Source organism: Anomaloglossus baeobatrachus, chromosome 2 (genome assembly GCF_048569485.1).
Source record: "Anomaloglossus baeobatrachus isolate aAnoBae1 chromosome 2, aAnoBae1.hap1, whole genome shotgun sequence".
Lineage (NCBI taxonomy): Eukaryota > Metazoa > Chordata > Amphibia > Anura > Aromobatidae > Anomaloglossus > Anomaloglossus baeobatrachus.
In genome coordinates this window covers 400,479,250-400,497,605 of record NC_134354.1, presented here as the reverse complement: position 1 = coordinate 400,497,605, position 18,356 = coordinate 400,479,250, and the positions used below count along the sequence as shown (strand labels likewise).

At 41.0% G+C, this 18,356-nt stretch overlaps 1 protein-coding gene across 1 annotated transcript in view; it reads right to left on the bottom strand.

Moving 5' to 3' along the window:
- Window positions 1–18,356, bottom strand: part of STPG1 (sperm tail PG-rich repeat containing 1) — a 202,562-nt gene that overhangs the window by 101,581 nt on the left and 82,625 nt on the right. Inside the window, exon 4 of the mRNA XM_075336094.1 lies at window positions 1,393–1,491. Within this exon, the coding sequence (XP_075192209.1) occupies window positions 1,393–1,491 (99 nt within the window). The remainder of the gene's footprint in view (window positions 1–1,392; window positions 1,492–18,356) is intronic.

Below are 18,356 nucleotides of genomic sequence, written 5' to 3'. Positions count from 1 at the left end.
AGTTTGTTGCACCCACTGTAAAATTTGGTGGAGGATCGGTGATGATCTGGGGATGCTTCAGCAAGGCTGGAATTGGGCAGATTAAACTTTGCAAAGTTATCCTGGAAAAACAGTTGCTTCCTTCTGCTCGGGCAATGTTTCCCAAATCTCAGGACCATTCTTTCCACCACATCAAAACCCTATCATGGCCAGCCTAATCTCCAGACCTGAATTCCATTGAAAACCTCTGGAATGTAATCAAGAGGAAGATGGATAGTCACAAGCCATCAAACAAAGAAGAACTGCTTAAATTTTTGAGCCAGGAGTGGCATAAGGTCACCCAAAAGCATTGTGAAAGACTGGTGGAAAGCATGCCAAGACACATGAAAGTTGTGATTAAAAATCATGATTATTCCACAAAATATTGATTTCTGAACTCTTTCTGAGTTAAAACGTTATTATTTGTCTGTGTCTTCTTCATCAGGACAAAAAACAAAGGAACAATGATTGTTCCTTTGTTTATGTCTTGATGAAGACGGATATGTCTTTGAAATGCGTTGACTTGCAGAAATAAAGAAAAAAGATTTCATCACACACTTTTGGATTCATGTGGTTTCTAGCGCAGCATTAAACCCGGATCTTTTTTATCCCTATTGAGTTAAAACGTTAGTATTGTTGCTTCAAATTATTATGAACTTGTTTTCTTTGCATTATTTGAGGTCTAAAAGCAATACATTTTTTGGTAATTTTCACCATTTCTCATTTTCAGAAAATAAATACAAAATTTATTGCTTGGAAATTAGGAGACACGTTGTCAGTAGTTTATAGAATAAAAGAACAATTTAAATTTTACTCAAACATATACCTATAGAGAGAAAAATCTGAAAAACTGACAATTTTGCAGTGGTCTCATAATTTTTGCCAGAGCTGTAGATGTGGTTTGATTGCATACAGGTTGACTGTCCACTACTAGGAAAACCCCTTCTGATTCCACATATTTCCCCCAGGTAAAATAATAAAGCCTATATTGATCTCATGCTCACAGTGCCAGGGCTCAAGTGGAGTTGCAATGTCAAGAGAGCCCGGCGTCCAAGCAGAGCCAGCTTCCTTCTCCCCAATGGACCAAACAAGCAATCAACAGGAAATGAGCATAGCCGCAGCGCTCACTTCCTGTTGATTCATTTTGACCAAAGGCAAGGAGACAGAAGCTGGTGCTCATTGGACACAGGGCTTGCGTGACGTGAACCACATGAACCCCGACATTGTGAGCAAAGATAACCACTATAGTATAGGCTTTATTATTTTGCCTGGGGGAAACGTGGAATCAGAAGGGGTTGTCCTGGTAGTGGACAACCCCTTTAATATGTGCAATATTGAAAAGTCTGAATGCACATACATACACACAGACATTACCCCTGATGGAAATCCTCCTGTTCCTTTAGTTGAATATGAAACACTGTCAGTATTTAGTCCTTTTCCAACATTGTATGAGCCTGGGCCTGGATGTTCATTCTGAGAAAGAAGAGGATTTACATATTATATTTTGTAGTTTTTTCATTTATTCATTAATTTTTTTCAGCGTTATTTACTTAGTTGTCAAAAAATGAAATTAAAGTATTTGACCCAACAGTGGAGACTTCCAACTATTGAAACTGCAAACTTGCTCACACAATACTTCTTCATATAGATTCAATTTGGAGACTAATCATTTTTTCGATCATATGACTCTAGGTTGCAATGTTTATGAGGTTTGTACAATAAACTGTACCCCTTGTGTGTACCCCAATATAACTGTACATAAGGATGTGTGAGCATGCCTTGTGCTGTCAGGTCATAAATTCTCGGAGAACCCTTCCACACTACTTGGTGATGTCAGAGAGGAACGGTACAATATATAACAGGTACAAAAAATCCTTGAGATAAAACATTTAATAAACTGCACCAATTTATGTAAGCCTGTACATGGAATAGACTACAGTAAAAACATAAATACCGTATTTTTCGCTTTATAAGATGCACTTTTGTTCCCCCAAATTTTGGGGGAAAGTAGGGGGTGCGTCTTATAAGCCGAATATACGGGGGGGTATATATATGTACACTGCAGGGTCCAGGGGAGGTGGGGGCACTGTGCTGGGGGCAGGTGAACGCTTCAGCGGCAGCGTTTGATCTCCTGCTCCCGCTCATATATTATGCACAGCCGCTGTCCATCTCCGGTGGTGCTGAAATCGCACCGCAGTGAGGGGCTGGGGGAGCGGGGCCTTTTATTTGTCCCTGCGCCCCCCCTGTGATGGCACATGCCCCCCCTGTGTTAGAATTGGCCCCCATGCTGCTGCTCATTCTAAAATAAAAAAAGCTTTACTTACCCCCTCCAGCGTTTCTCCCCATGCCCCTGCTTCCACTGTGATCAGGCAGGCACGCAGAGATCTCAGTCTGCTGTGCCGATCACATGACCGACACTAGAACCAGGAAGTGGAAGAACAGAAGCACGGAGGGAGCTCAGCGCTGGATGAGGTAAGGAAAGAGTGTTTTATTTTACTATGGGCAGCAGCCTGGGGGCGATATCTAACACAGGGGGACTTGTGCGATCTATAAGGGCCATAGGCAGCATCATGGGGGCGATATCTAACACAGGGGGACTTGTGCGATCTATATAGGGGCCATGGGCAGCATCATGGGGGCGATATCTAACACAGGGGAACGTGTGCAATCCATAGGGGGCCATAGGCAGCACAGGGGAATATATGCAATCCATAGGGGACCATAGGCAACACAGGGGAACGTGTGCAATCCATAGGGGACCATAGGCAGCACAGGGGAATGTATGCAATCCATAGGGGGCCATAGGCAGCACAGGGGAACGTGTGTAATCCATAGGGGACCATAGGCAGCACAGGGGAATGTATGCAATCCATAGGGGGCTATAGGCAGCACAGGGGAATGTATGCAATCCATAGGGGGCCATAGACAGCACAGGGGAACGTGTGCCATCACAAGGGGGCTATATTCAATATAAGGGGGCCATATCCAGATTAAGGGGGCTAATTTTAGGATGGGGGGCTATGAGGGACATATACCCTATATAATTTGTTAGAGGGACACTGGCATTATAAGATGGACCCCATTTAACATTAAAAAAAAAAATTCTCTTTTCCTTCACCAAATTTGGGGGTGCGTCTTATAATCAGGTGCATCTTATAAAGCGAAAAATACGGTAGTCCCCTGCATAATGGAACCTTTTTATACATGTGCTCCACATCAAAGAAACATATGCTATTATTGACCATTTAGTATATAGTGAATAAAGAGTAACTAAAATAAACACATTAGCACAGAAATGGAGTTGAACATTTTTGTTAACTCTGTTCTTATGCTAAGTATCTTAATTATTTAAAGGGTTGTTCCAAACTTCAAACATTGCTATAATTGGAAAGTGCATGTAAAGTCAAGCAACTTACCAATTTAATGTTTCTTTAAATCCCTCCCCTCTCCTGATGACTATAATTGTATTTTTAATTGTTTACTACTCGGATACTGGCCCTCTGGAGTCGAACAGCAGTGGCCAAATATCTACAGTGCTTACAAGAATATATCTATCAAGCTTGTAAGCACTGCACGGAAACTGGAAGAAAACCCCTGATACTTCAGAGGCAAAGCTGACACATATAGCAGCTTCGGGACTGCTCAGTTTGGGTCATTGGTATAACAATAATGCTGGTATGAACTGTCAATCAAGCAGGAGTATCCACCCCCCATTAAGCAGAACATATGGTGTGTGAGAAGCAGTTCTTTCCTGAAAAGGAAATGTGGGAGAAAACCTTTAAACCTTAATAGTCCCTTTAATCTGCAAATGTAAAGGTTTTAGTTCAACTTCTATGCTGATGCTGCAAATAGGAATATATATGCAAAGAAACAGATCATTGACAGCAAGGTAAACTCTCTGTAATTAGGTTTCAGTATGATACGAAGGTTAAAGGAAATCTGTCAGCAGCTTTTTTGCTACCTCATCTGAGAACAGCATAAGCAGGAAAGAGATCCTGAATCCATCTATGTATCACTTAGATTACTGGCTACAGCTGTTCTGGCACAATCAGAATTTTTAGGTTTAGTCATGTAGCAGAGCTGAGAGAGCTGTCCCCCACACACCAGGCTCTCCATAGAGATTGTACATGGACTGTGAGGTGTCAAGTGGAGGGGGTGTGCAGGACTGCTATGCGCGTGACATTGTAGTTCGAGCAATAAGGGTCCTGCTGCTTAAACAAAATAGCAAATGAACAACAGATCGGACCTTGACAAGACAGGCATGCTAGCATTTAGTATTTTAACCTAGCAACATGCTGTCCTAATATTACATAGCAAAAACCAGCTGACGGATTCCCTTTAATAGAAGGCTGGGTAGTTGCATTATGCTGACCTCACATATAGCAGTATTCAAGGAAGACCTGGATGACTTTCTTGAAAAATATAATATTATAGGTTATGGGTAGTGATGAGTGAGCACTACCATGATCAGGTGCTTGGTTTTCATAACGAGCAGTTGGATGCTCGGATGGGCTTGACTTAAGGCCCCTTTACACACAGAGATAAATCTGCGGCAGATCTGTGGTTGCAGTGAAATTGTGGACAATCAGTGCCAGGGATGTGGCTGTGTACAAATGGAACAATATGTCCATGATTTCACTGCAACCACAGATCTGCCGCAGATTTATCTCTGTGTGTAAAGTGGCCTTTATGCACCGGATATAATGGAGGTCAATGAGGAACTCTTCCAGAAAAATGCTCAAGTTCCCCCCTTTGACTTCAATTACTTTGATACGTGAGTCGAGCCTATCCAAGCGTCCAACTGCTTGTTATGAGATCCAAGCATCCGAGGTTGGTAGTGCTCGCTCATCACTAGTTATCAGTACTGAATTTTGTGATGGAATCCAAGGAACTAATCTGATTGCCATATGCGGAGCCAGGAACAAATTTTTCCCCTAATATGGGTCAATTAGCATGTGCCTCATGGGGATTTTGTCTTCCTCTGGATCAAAATGTTATAGGGTAAACTCAATAGATGTTACTGTAGGTTTACCTTCTACCTGAAAAACTATTAAACATATTTGGCAGACAGATCTGCTTTAACCTATTGTTATGCCTAGACTATCTGCACATGTTCAGTATTTACAGCTTTTATTTTTCTGCTGCAAAAAAATAGACTGCTAACTTGAAAAACGCTGAATAAAATATGTTTTTTTGCCACGACTTTCCGTGTGTATTTTTGATGCGTTTATACTTGCAGTTTTTTCCCCATCCAAAAGGGCTGAAAGTATTGACATTCTGCAGATTTGAAAAAAATAAGCTTTGAAGTTTCTAGAAGAGCTGTAGGTGCATGAGGCATCAGAATTCTCATACTCTTACTGGTACGGTAAAACACTGGATTTTGTCCGAGCCAAAAACAAACAGAAAAAAAATGTAATGTGCCCTGAGGGTTCGTGCCCCTAATTACTTCATGCAGAACCTTGAAGTCAAGGACAGATTCAAAAAGGTCTTAAATCATGAAAAATGTTCCAAAAATTTGCAATGGGAAAGGTTTTCCTGGTTCCATCATTGGCAATAAATAAATAAATACATAATTTCTAAAAGGAGTAATCATACGACCTCGTACATAACCTTTACAAGGTGTTTGGAAACAAAATGGACACAAGGGTGATCATAAAAAATGTTCCCCATTGCACATCAAAGGTGCAATTTTGTGGTATTTTGTTGAACCAGAAATATAGGAATATTTTTCTTTTTGAAAATATTTAAAAAAAAATAAAAATTTATATATATATATATACACACACATATATATGTATATATATATATATATATATATATATATATATATATATATATATATATATATATACACACACGTCACATTCATGTTTTAGGGCAAACAATAGGATTATTAATTATACACCTACGCTAGAGATATTTTGGCATACATTTAGCCCACAGGCAACAGTAATTACTTAATGCAAGCTTCTGTATTTTTTTTTGGGGGGGGAGAGGGGGCAGATTTCCAAAAAGTATATAGGAGAAAACATAGGCAAGTGCTTCTAACATCATTGGTGCTTATATGAATGTTGTTTCTGAAACTGTTCTTTTCTTCTAAAGAAACTATTTTCAAGAAATTAGGGGTTTGCCTTTAGGATTTACATTTTATATTGATCTCTATATGTCATCATGGAAACATATGATCAAGCAAGAACACAAACATTTGTCTATATCATAGATTTAACAGCATCAATGCCAAATGAACCAGGGTGAGCAGTAATACCAGATATAGGGCCTCAAAGAGAGATGTACTTTGTGTAAAAATTACAAAAATATATTGGTGGACCGTTAACTAAAAAAAGTGATTGTGTCACATGGTTGGCCCAATATAGGCAATGCTTGTCCATGTGGGTACCCAAAAACAAGCAAAATAATCAAGAAACAGCATGTAATGGAGCTTAGCTCTACCCACCAATATTTATGCCAAAACATCCCTTTTAGGCTGAGGCCACAAAGGGATTTGTGTGTTTCCTTGCATGACACTCGGCTCATGTTCGCAGCACAGCGGGAGCCAAGTGTCATGCGACTGTGGTCCGATCGTGCGATCAAACCACAGCTTCGGAGGAGAGGGTCGGCTCTGCGGAGGGAAGGGTGGGATTTATCTACCTATCTCCTCTGTTGTCAGCTGATGCGAGAATCGCACTGCACTTGCGTTACACCAGTGTAATACGAGTGCAATTCGTTGTTTCTCTCGCCCCCAAAGACTTGAATGGGTGTGAGTAAAACAGGATCGCATTCCACCCGCAGCATGCTGCGATTGTTTTCTCGGTCCGATTAGGGCTGAGAAAAAAAAAGAATCGCTCATAGGAGCTGCCCCATAGAGTAATTTTGGTCTGGGTGGAATGCGATTTTTTTATCACATTCCACTCCCTCCGTATTACTCGCTGTGTGTGCTGACCCTTAATTGTACAGTATTTGAGAAGATAGAGTTCATCTGTTCTTTTTCCCACCATTTGGTTTCAATTATTTTGTTTTCTTTTTGTTTTGGTCCCACAAAAAGTCATAGTACATTAGCAATATTGAAATGAACAATTGCACACTGACTAAACAGAATCTAGTGAATTATTCCCTGCCCATACATTGCTCTCTCCCAGCTGACTCAGATCTCCTTCAGGGCTACTCAGCCAAGAAAACAGGGAGGGATAGGAAACAAAGCAAAATGCAAACTCACCTTGAATTCTAAACCCTGACAGCTTAAGCTTTTAATGAAACCTGGATTCACGTCACCGAGGAGGAAGTTTCATTGGTATGTGTAAGCTGGGACAGAAAACACCTGTGCATTTCCAAGGTTGCACTAATGCTGAAGGCAGACCCAGATGCTCAGAACAAGCCCATTATTTGTCAAGCGCTCTCAATGAATATTTAACCTGGCTAAACAATAGCAGTCCTACCCTTGTTAACTAGTTGATACAAAGATTTTTGTAATGTCCACTTTAACATAAATACATTTTTTTTATTCTTTATTAAAACTTCAATAGGTTTCCTCAGTATCATAAATGGTTCAAATTGTAAATCGCTTGTAAAAAGAAGCAACTTTCCATTAATTTTGCTATTAACGTTTTAAAAATCCTTTTAAGAACCGAGGGAGGGATTTTTATTGTCCTATTTTATTGCCCGTTGTCTAGATTAACGGACAGTGTTGGAGTCTTGTAAGCATTGCGCTGAAGCTGGGAGGATCATCGGCTAAGGTTAGTTTCAGGTGTGCTGTAGCACACAGTTTAGTCCTATGGCTGAACAATGCTGCTGATCCAAACACTTAGGCTATGTGCGCACGCTGCGTATTTTGGCACATTTTTTTGGTGCAGTTTTGGTCTCAAAACTGCATGAATTTCCTTCCCCAGCAAAGTCTATGAGATTTCATTTTTGCTGTGCGTACGTTGCAGTTTTTTGGCTGCATCTTTGTGGTGACCACAAAGATGCAGCATGTCAATTCTTTTGGTGTTTTTCACTGCGTTTTTCACTCATTGAATTCAATGAGGTGTGGAAAACTGCAATGAAAAACTGAAGTTGTTATTTTACATGTGTTTTGGTGCGTTTTTCTGACTGCAACCAATCACGGTCGCAGATGGGCAGGTCTACAATCCCTGACAGAAGTTCTGTCGCTTATCCATGTTATGTAAATAAAAGCTTATGACCTGACTTTAAATTCATCCATTGGTTTCATAAATTACTCTTTTGAAAGCTGAAACCCTCCCAAATTTGGTTTAGGTTATGAAAATAAAGTTGCTGCAAAGCTGAAATATTGATCATTTAATGAACACAGAAAGGTCAGATTTTAGCAAGACAAAAGTTTTGTCGCCTTGTCATATAATGCACCCAATCCTAGTTTACATCTTCACTTGTGCTCACTAAATGATCAGTTAATTAGTGGGTGTGTATACTGCAACTTGATCTCTGACAACATGCCAAAAATCCACCCTACGACCAAAGCCTTGATTATCAAGAGGCTGAAGACCAGATCCACTACAGAGGTGGCTGACACTTTTAATGTGTCTCAGCGTCAAGTACAAAAAATTAAAAAAAGATTTGAAGAGACTGGAGATGTTTTTGACAAGCCGAGGTCCAGCTCAGGAGGAACGTTTGTTGGTTAGAAAATCCAAAGCCAGCCTCTCTTCCACTGCAGCAGAGCTCCAAAAGGCCTGGTCACCTCAAGTCGCTGTGTCAACTAGAACAGTTTGTAGGATTCTGTCTCGAAATAGCCTCCATGGTCAAATCAGTGCCCAGAAGCCAGCATTAAGTAAAAGGCAATTAAAAAACTGTGTGGCATTTGCCAGGTCCCACAGCCTGCTAAAAACATGGACGCTGGAAAACTGGCAGAAGGTGGATTTCTCTGATGACTCTTCAGTTGAATTACATCCCAGCCGCTGCAAATACTGCAGGAGACCAACTGGAGCCTGTATGGATCTAGAAAACAGTTAAGTTTGGTGGTGGAAAGATCATGGTCTGGGGTTACATTTAGTATGGGGTTTGCGAAACATTTGCAATGTGGAAGACCATATCAGTAGCCTAAAATATCAAGAAGTATTAGCTATTTCTTACATTCCCAATTATAAAAGGGGTCAAATTCTGCAGCAGGATGGTGCTCCATGTCATACATCCATCTCTGGAAAAGAAGATCAAGGTGCTCAAGGACTGGCCAGCCAAGTCACCAGACATAAACATCATTGAGCATGTTTGGGCTAGGATGAAAGAGGAAGCTTGGAAGACAAAACCAAAAGAATTCTTTGCTATTCCTTAGGACTTCATCAATAAATTGTATGAATCATTGATGAACCGCATGGATGCCTTCCTTCAAGCTCATGGAAGTCAGACAAAATATTAAATATGGCTCTAATAGCACCACAACGTCATTCACCAATGTTATGCAACATATCTTTGTATTAGAAGTTAATTATTTGTTTGAATTTCACATTACTTTCTGTGGGTGGCAAAACTTTTATCTTGCCAAAATATCACCTTTCTGTGTTCATTAAATGAACAATATTTCAGCTTTGCGGCAACTTTACTTTCATAACCTAAACCAAATTTGGGACGTTTTCAGCTTTCAAAAGAGTGATTTATAAAACCAATGTATTTAAAGTCAGGTTATAAGCTTTTATTTACATAACATGGATACGCGACAGAACTTCTGTCAGGGACTGTATATCGTGCAGTAAAATAAATAAATAAATTTAAAAAATGACGTGCAGTCCTCCCCAATTGATACTCAGGCAAGATAAAGCCACACAGCTGAGGGCTGGTATTCTCAGACTGGGGAGGCCTATCCTTTTTAGACTGCCCCCAGCCTAAAAATATCAGCCAGCAGCCGCTCGGAATTGCTGAATCCATTAGATGTGACAGTCCCGAGACCTTACCTGGCTCTCCCGAATTGCCCTGGTGTGTTGACAATCTGGGTAATAAGAAGTTAATGGCAGCCTCTAGCTGTCACTAAGTCCTAGGTTAATCATGGCAGGTATCTATGAGATACCCCCCATGATTAACCTGTAAGTGAAAGTAAATAAACACACCCAAAAAATCCTTTATTTGAAATAAAAGCCCCCTCTTTCTCCACTTTATGAACCCTAAAACACCCCTCCAGTTCCGACGTAATCCACACTAGGTCACACAACGCATCCAGCTCTGCTACATCTGACAATCACAGCGAGCGGACATAGAAGATGACTGCTTGCTGAGAGGGTCAGGTCGCAAGTGAAGTGAGTTGTGCTGGATCAGCGGTGACTTCAGCTGTCACCGCACATCACCTGACTGAAGTCACCGCTGATCTTGCACTCACTTCAGTCGCGCCCAGATTTGCGGTAACCGGTGGAGGACTCTAGCTATCACCGCACATCACCTGACTGGAGTCCTCCACTTGTTACCGCAAATCCGGCCGCTACTGAAGTGAGCCGCGAGATCAGCAATGACTTCAGTCTGGTGATGTGCGGTGACAGCTGGAGCCCTCCACTTGTGACCGTATATCAGGCCGAAACTGAAGTGAGCCGTGAGATCAGCAGTGATCCAGATCCAGCTGTAACCGCACATCTAAGTGACGTCGGCGCTAATCCCGCGGCTCACTTCAGTAGAGACCTGACAGGTGGAGGATTCCTGCTGTTTTTTAGGCCAAAAATGCAGCTCTTTGTAGTAACCACAAAGATAAAACCGCTGCATCTTTGTGGTCACCACAAAGATAAAAGGCTGCATCTTTGTGGTCAAAAAAAGATGCAGGTTGCGCACATAGCCTTAAGGCCACAGAGATATCGCTAGTGATGTCGCTGGTGAAAGCACCCGCCCCCCGTCGGTTGTGCGTCACAGGCAAATTGCTGCCCGTGGCGCATGACATCGCTAACACCCGTCACACATAGTTACCTTCCTAGTGATGTCGCTGTGGCCGGTGAACTGCCTCCTTTCTAAGGGGACGGTTCATGCGGCATCACAGCGGCGTCACTAAGCGACCGCCCAATAGAAGCGGAGGGGCGGAGATGAGCTGCTGTAACATCCCGCCCACCTCCTTCCTTCCTCATTGATGGCAGCCGCAGGTACGATGTTGTTCCTCGTTCCTGCGGTGTCACACATAGCGATGTGTGCTGCCGCAGGAACGAGGAACAACCTGCGTCCAAAAGCAGCAATGATATTTGAGATTAGAACGACGTGTCAACGATCAACAATATGGTGATTATTTTTGATCGTTAACGGTCGTTCGTGCGTTTCACAGGCAACGACGTCGCTAACGAGGCCGGATGTGCGTCCCGAATTCCGTGACCCCATCGACATCTCATTAGCGATGTCGTTGCGTGTAAAGCCCCCTTTAGTCAATTATATAATTGCAGTGACCACAGGCACAAATTAGCTATGTACCTAAAGAGTTGTTCTCATAAGTCTTCAGGAGCACACTGCTCCCCTGCCCCCTGGCTTCCTGTATGCTGATGGAGAGTGGATAGTGCACTCCTGAAGACTGATGATGAAAACAACTCTATAGATACACAGCTAGTTTGGGCCTGAGGTCACAGCAATTTTTTTTACAGTTTCATCACTGTATTCCAAAAATAAGAACTTTTAAATGTTTCTATTAATGTAACCACATTAGAGCATATATTATATGGGACAGATATTATGTTTTATTATATTACTTTGCGATACATATAATGCATTGAAAAGTTTTTATTTTTTTAGGGAAGAGGGTGAAAAGAAAATAACTATTCCACTATATATTTTGAACGGGTTGTTTTTATAATGTTTACTACAAGTGCATCTCAATAAATTAGAACATCATTAAAAAGTGAATTTATTTCAGTAATTTAATCCAAGAAGCCAAGACACATGTATTATAAAGAGTCATTACACACAGAGTGATCTATTTCAAGTGTTTATTTCTGTTAATGCTGCTGGTTATGGATTACAGGCAATGAAAAGTCATTATCTCAGAAAATTAGAATATTATATAAGATTAACTGAAAACATGAAGTCTGTACAGTAAATGCACTCAATACTTGGTCAGGGCTCCTTTGCATGAATTAAAGCATCAATGTGGCGTGGCATGGAGGCAATCAGCTTGTGGCACTGCTATGGTGTTATGAAAGCCCAGGTTGCTTTAATAGCAGCCTTCAGCTTCAGCTCATCTGTATTGTTTGGTCTGGTGTCTCATCTTTTTCTTGATAATACCCCAGAGATTCTCCGTTGGGTTTAGGTCAGGCGAGTTTGCTGGCCAATCAAACACAGTTATACTGTGGTTATTAACCTTCGTCCGGCTGAGTAGGTACAATTGTAACTATTCCGTTTTAAGATTGCAATAATTTTTTTTTCCCAAAAGCCTTAGAGGGCTGAAATTTCGTGACATCTCTGCAGTTTTGGTCCAGAATATATTGGCCAAATTTCAATAAAATATCTCCACCCCCTTCCGAGATAAGGGGTCGCTGTTAACGTTGTAAAATTATGCAGCCTGACGAAGGTTAAACCAAGTATTGGTACTTTTGGCAGTGTTGACAGGTGCCAAGTCCTGCTGAGAAATGAAATTTCCATCTCCAAAAAGCTTGTCAGCAGAGGGAAGCATGAAGTGCTCTAAAATTTCCTGGTAGACGGCTGCGCTGACTTTGGTCTTGATAAAGCACAGTGGAGCTACACCAGCAGATGAGATGGCTCCCCAAACCTTCACTGATTGTGGAAACCTCACACTAGACCTCAAGCAGCTTGGATTGCGGCCTCTCCACTCTTCCACCAGACTCTGGAACCTTGATTTCCAATTGAAATGCAAAATTTACTTTCACATGAAAACCACACCTTGAACCACTGAGCAATAGTCCAGTTTGTTTTCTCCTTGGCCCAGGTAAGACATTTCTGGCACTGTCTATTGGTCATGAGTGGCTTAACACAAGGAATGTTATACAGTGGTACCTCGCTTAACGAGTAAACCACTTAACGAGCATTTTGCTTAACAAGCAAAGCTTTCTGTAAATTTGTAACCCGCTTAACGAGAAAGCTTTGCTGGATGAGCAAAATCCTCACTGCACACACTTCCGGTTTCGTCCATCCATCGCACTCTGACCCGCACTTGCAGTCCACACAAACACTCACATGTACGCACAAATACACACGCATGCACACACATACAGTATTATGCTCACCTTACCTTCCGTTCCACCGCCGGGCTCATGGTTCTTGTAGTTCCCGGGTACATCGCGGCGAACTACAAGTATCATGAGGCCGGCGGTGGAACAGAAGGTAAGGTGAGCATATAATATGTGTACCTTCCATTTCATCGCCGGTCTCCTGGGTCCTGTAGTGCGCCGCTCCGCTCCACTCCAGGCATCGGCATCCATAGCGATGAAGCAGGAACTTCCTGGTTCCTGTCACTGCTACTCAAAGGCAGCGCGCTGGCCAATCAAGAGGCAAGCGGCTCTGCCTTTGACGTCAGCACTCTGGCAGAGGAAGTTCCGCCCTCGTCATTATGGTTACCGGATACACGACCCGCACCGGAGAACAGCAAGTCCCAGGAGACCGGCGATGAAACGGAAGGTAAAGTGAGCATATAATATGTGCGTGTGCATGCGTACTTGTGTGTTAGTGTGTGTTTGTGTGTGTTTGTACGTGTTTGTATGTGTTTGTGTGTGTTTGTGCATGTGTGGAATGATAGAATCGGGGACCAGGATGGGACATTTAACACATTGTGGAACGAATTATCTGCATTGCAATGATTTCTTATGGGAAATCTTGCTCTGCTGAACGAGTAACTTGATTAACAAGCACAATCCCAGAACGGATTGTTCTCATTAAGCAAGGTTCCACTGTAGTTGTATCCCATGTCCTGGATATGTCTGTGTATGGTGGCTCTTGCAGCACTGACTCCAGCAGCAGTCCACTCCTTGTGAATCTCCCCCAAATTTTTGAATGACCTTTTCCTAACAATCCTATCAAGGTTGCGGTTATCCCGGTTGCTTGCGCACCTTTTACTACCACACTTTTTCCTTACACTCAACTTTCCATAAATATGCTTGAATACAGCACTCAGAACAGCCAGCTTCTTCTGCAATGACCTTTTGTAGCTTATCCTCCTTGTGGAGTGTGTCAATGACTGCCTTATGGACATCTGTCAAGTCAGCAGTCTTCTCCATGATTGTGTAGCCTACTGAATTAGACTAAGGGACCATTTTAAATGCATAGAAAGCCTTTGCAGATGTTTTGTAATAATTATTCTAATTTTCTGAGATAATGGCTTTTGGGTTTTCATTGGCTGTAAGCCATATTCATCAACATTAACAGAAATAAACACTTGAAATAGATCACTTGGTTTGTAATGACTGTATAATATGTGTTTCCCTTTTTATATTGAATTACTGAACTAAATTAACTTTTAGATGATATTCTAATTTATTGAGATGCACTTGACCCTCAGAATAAAGTAGAGATACAGTATGATAACATTCATACAAAACTGGGTAAAAAGAACCATATTTTGTTCAACATAAATCTTGTTCATCAGGCTGTTGCAGCTCCACATAACATGATAAAGCAAGACCCCACAACTTGCCACTCCGATTCCACTTAATTGTGACCTTTTATATACATGGAAACTCCCATAATCCTTTGCAGCATTCACTAAATAACACTAGAGGGCTTCTGGCGGGTCTCTTAAAAGATCAGAGGTAGACACACCGTACTGTGTTTCTATTTTGTGTTTTTTTAAATACATTACCGTATATTTACTTTGAGCAGTGTACTCCTGAAGGCTGATGAGGAAAGCAACTCTCTAGGTACAAAGCTATTTGGGGCCTGAAGTTACTGCAATTTTTTTTATTGTTTCATCACTGTATCAATGCAATTATGACGACCTTCAGAATAAAATTGAGATACTAAAACGCTATGAAAACAACCTCCTAAAAAGATAGTGAAATAGTTCAGTTTGTTCATCCCCTCTACTAAAATAAATAAGTATTGAGCACATCACCAATTTTCAAAATAAATATATTTCTAAAGATGCTATGGACATGAATTTCTCAGCAGATGTTGGTAACAATCCATTCAATAGACACAGGTAAACAAATCAAACCATAGATGTTCATAAATTTAGTGATGTGTAATAATGAAAAATTACACAAGGAATAAGTATTGAACACAATTACTGAAATATATTTAATACTTCGTACAAAAGCCTTTGTTGGTAATGACAGCTTGCTGTATGGAGAAACTAGTTGCATACATTGCTCAGGTGTGATTTTGGTCCATTCTTCTATACAATCACTCTTTAAATCCTGAGGATTCCGTGGGCTCTTTATGAACTCTGAGCTTTAATTCCTTCCATAAATTTTCTACTGGATTCAGGTCAGGTGATTGGCTGGGCCATTTTAACAGCTTTATTTTCTATCTCTGAAAACAATTGAAAGTTTCCTTGGCTGTGTGTTTTAGATCATGGTCTTGCTCAAAAAAGTCCACCCTCGTTTAATCTTCATCATCCTTGTAGATGACAGCAGAGTTTTATTAAGAATGTCTTGGTACATTTGTCCATTTATCATTACTTTAACTACATGGAAAACAGCACACGGCACTGTCAAATACTTAATTCATCTTCATTCACAGTTGCCTTCCCTTGCAAACATGGAAGCAGTTTCAGAAATGTTACAGATATATGTGGTGCTTGAATGTGGTTCTGCTTTTAATAAATTTAGGGGGCCACATGGCACAATGAAAATATTAAATATAGAGTAGGACCCCCCTATCGAGATTTGCCGTGACATGGCAGGGGTGGCTCAAAGATTTGATCAATTATTTGCTAAAAATCTCATTTTGCATTATAGTACAGTTGGGATAATATATGAATTTACACTTTTAATTGTTTGCATGCCATTCTCAAGCAGTGCTGGCTTCCCCCCATTTGTTAATTCATCTGCTGTATGCCACAAAATCATAATCATTAATTAAAAATACAATCTGTCCCACATAAAATAAGCCCTTCCGTAGCTGAAAAACAGAAAACTCGTGCATAAATGGCATGTGAACTTAGATAGATTGTAGCAGCTCAACAATATTAACCCCTTCACCCCTGGCGAGTTTCCCTTTTCCCGATTTTTTTTTTTTTGCGCCCCTTCTTCCGAGAGCTGTAACATTTTTATTTTTCAGTCAATCTTTCCATATAAGCGCTTGTTTTTTGCGGGACGAGCTGTATTTTTAAATAAAACCATAAGTTTTACCATATAGTGTACTGGAAAACAGCAAAAAAATTTCATTTCAAGTGTGGAAAAAAATGTAAAAAAAAAGGTTTTTGGGATATTTTATTCACCATGTTCTATATATGATAAAACTGATGTGTGGGTGTGATGTCTCTGGTCAGTACGAGTTTGTAGACAGCAAAAATGTATAGGTTTTCTTTTATCTAAGGGGTTAAAAAAAATTCACAAGTCTGTCCAAAAAAGTTACGCACTTTTTGCGCCATTTTCTTGTAGCGTTTTCATTTTTCGGGATCTATGGCTCAGTGATGGCTTATTTTTTCCGCCTGGAGCTGACGTTTTTAACGGTACCATTTTTGAGTAGATGCTATGTTTTGATCGCCTGTTGTTACATTTTGCGTAAAATTTGTGACCAAAAAACGTAATTCTGTTGTTTGGAATTTTTTTGCTGTTATGCCATTTACCGATCGGATTAATTGATTTTATATTTTGATAGATTGGGCATTCAGAAATGCTCAATACCAAATATGTGTATATTTTTTATTTTGTAACCCTTTAATTTTCAATGGGCCGAATGGGGGGTGATTTGAACTTTTAGGCTTTTTTATTTTTTTTAAAACTTTTTTCAACTTTTTTTTTTATTTTACTAGGTACTCTAGGGGACTATAATGATCAGTAGTCTGATCGATCTTCCATTTCTCCAGATCACTGCTACACAGCTCAGACCTGAAGAAAAGCTGCTTTTCTCTCACACACTGCCTTCTGCCAGTGAGAGAAAGTGACTCATGACTACAGGACTCATCACATGACCCTGTGCTACCATTGAAACCATTGGAAGTCACGTGATCACATCACATGACTTCCGATAGGGGTGGGTAAGTTATCCTTATGATACACCTTGCTGTTAAAATTTGACAGCGAGATGTAAGGCTTTAATAGGTGTGGGTGGAACGCAATTTCACTTGTGCCTGGCAGGCACACATGTCAGCTGTTGAAATCAGCTGAGATGTGTGCGAATCACCGTGGACTGACCACGGCAGCCCGTGGGGATTAACCTCACACGATCCATGATTTTTCCAGTATGTCATGTGCCGTGAAGAGGGAATCTGTCAGGAACATTTGCTAGCAGAAGTGCAGTATAGGGCAGTGTAAAACATTTTCACAGATACTTATTTTGCCACTTTGCTGCAACATTTAAAGAAATCCATCATTTATTTATACTGTACATAAGTTAGGCTTTTAAGTGCATTGGTGGATGTGTGAAATCCACCTGTAGTCTTCAGCTCCTCTTAGCTCCTCTCCGCTAGCGCCACCCTCTGTTACTTAATTGACAGTGGAGACAGAGGCTGCAAGATAGTGGAGAGAAGAGGGGCTATCAATCAAGCAACAGAGGGTGTCACTGGTAAAGAAGAGCTAATAGGAGCTGAAGACTACAAGTGAATGGATATGTCCACCAGTTCGTTTCTGAGCCTAAATTGCTTGTGAAAAAATCTGCGCGGGATAAAAAAACAAAACTGCTTTAAAGGGACTGCCCAGGCTTTTCATGAAAGGCTGCAGTTACTCCATGTAATTGAAGTATTACGAATTTACACATTTGTACAAATTATCTCTCCAGTAAAGGAGACAATCTCTAGCGCAGCGCCACCTATTGGAAGTAGCGATCCTAAAAGTCACAAGATTTTTAACAATCCTTTGCAATAAGACTCAGGATATATGCCAGATCAGAATCCCAATTTGCAGACACGGTGTTTCGGGGTGCTTGCCCCCTTGACACATTTGTACAAAGGATTTAAGGATTTTCTGGTGCTCGTGGTGAGACCAAGCGGTCATGTGACCGCAAGTATGCGATATCCATATCCAACTAGACTACATTCGCAGTCTCGCTCATTTCACTTGTTTTATCTGAGGCCGCTCACATTTAGTTGGAATGTTTCCCAGGAGTAGGTAAAATGCATAATTGCAATTATATGACTGCTTGGTCTTGCCGCCGGAATCAGAGAAATCTCACAGTGCGTGCTTTGCATGATGTGTGGATTCACAAGTCTGCGGTCACATATTGACTGCAGACTTTTATGGAGGCCTGGATAACTCGTTCAATTAGCTGCTGCATGTAGACTCCTGTCTGTAAAAGACTGTATCAAATACTGTAGTTGTGAACATAAT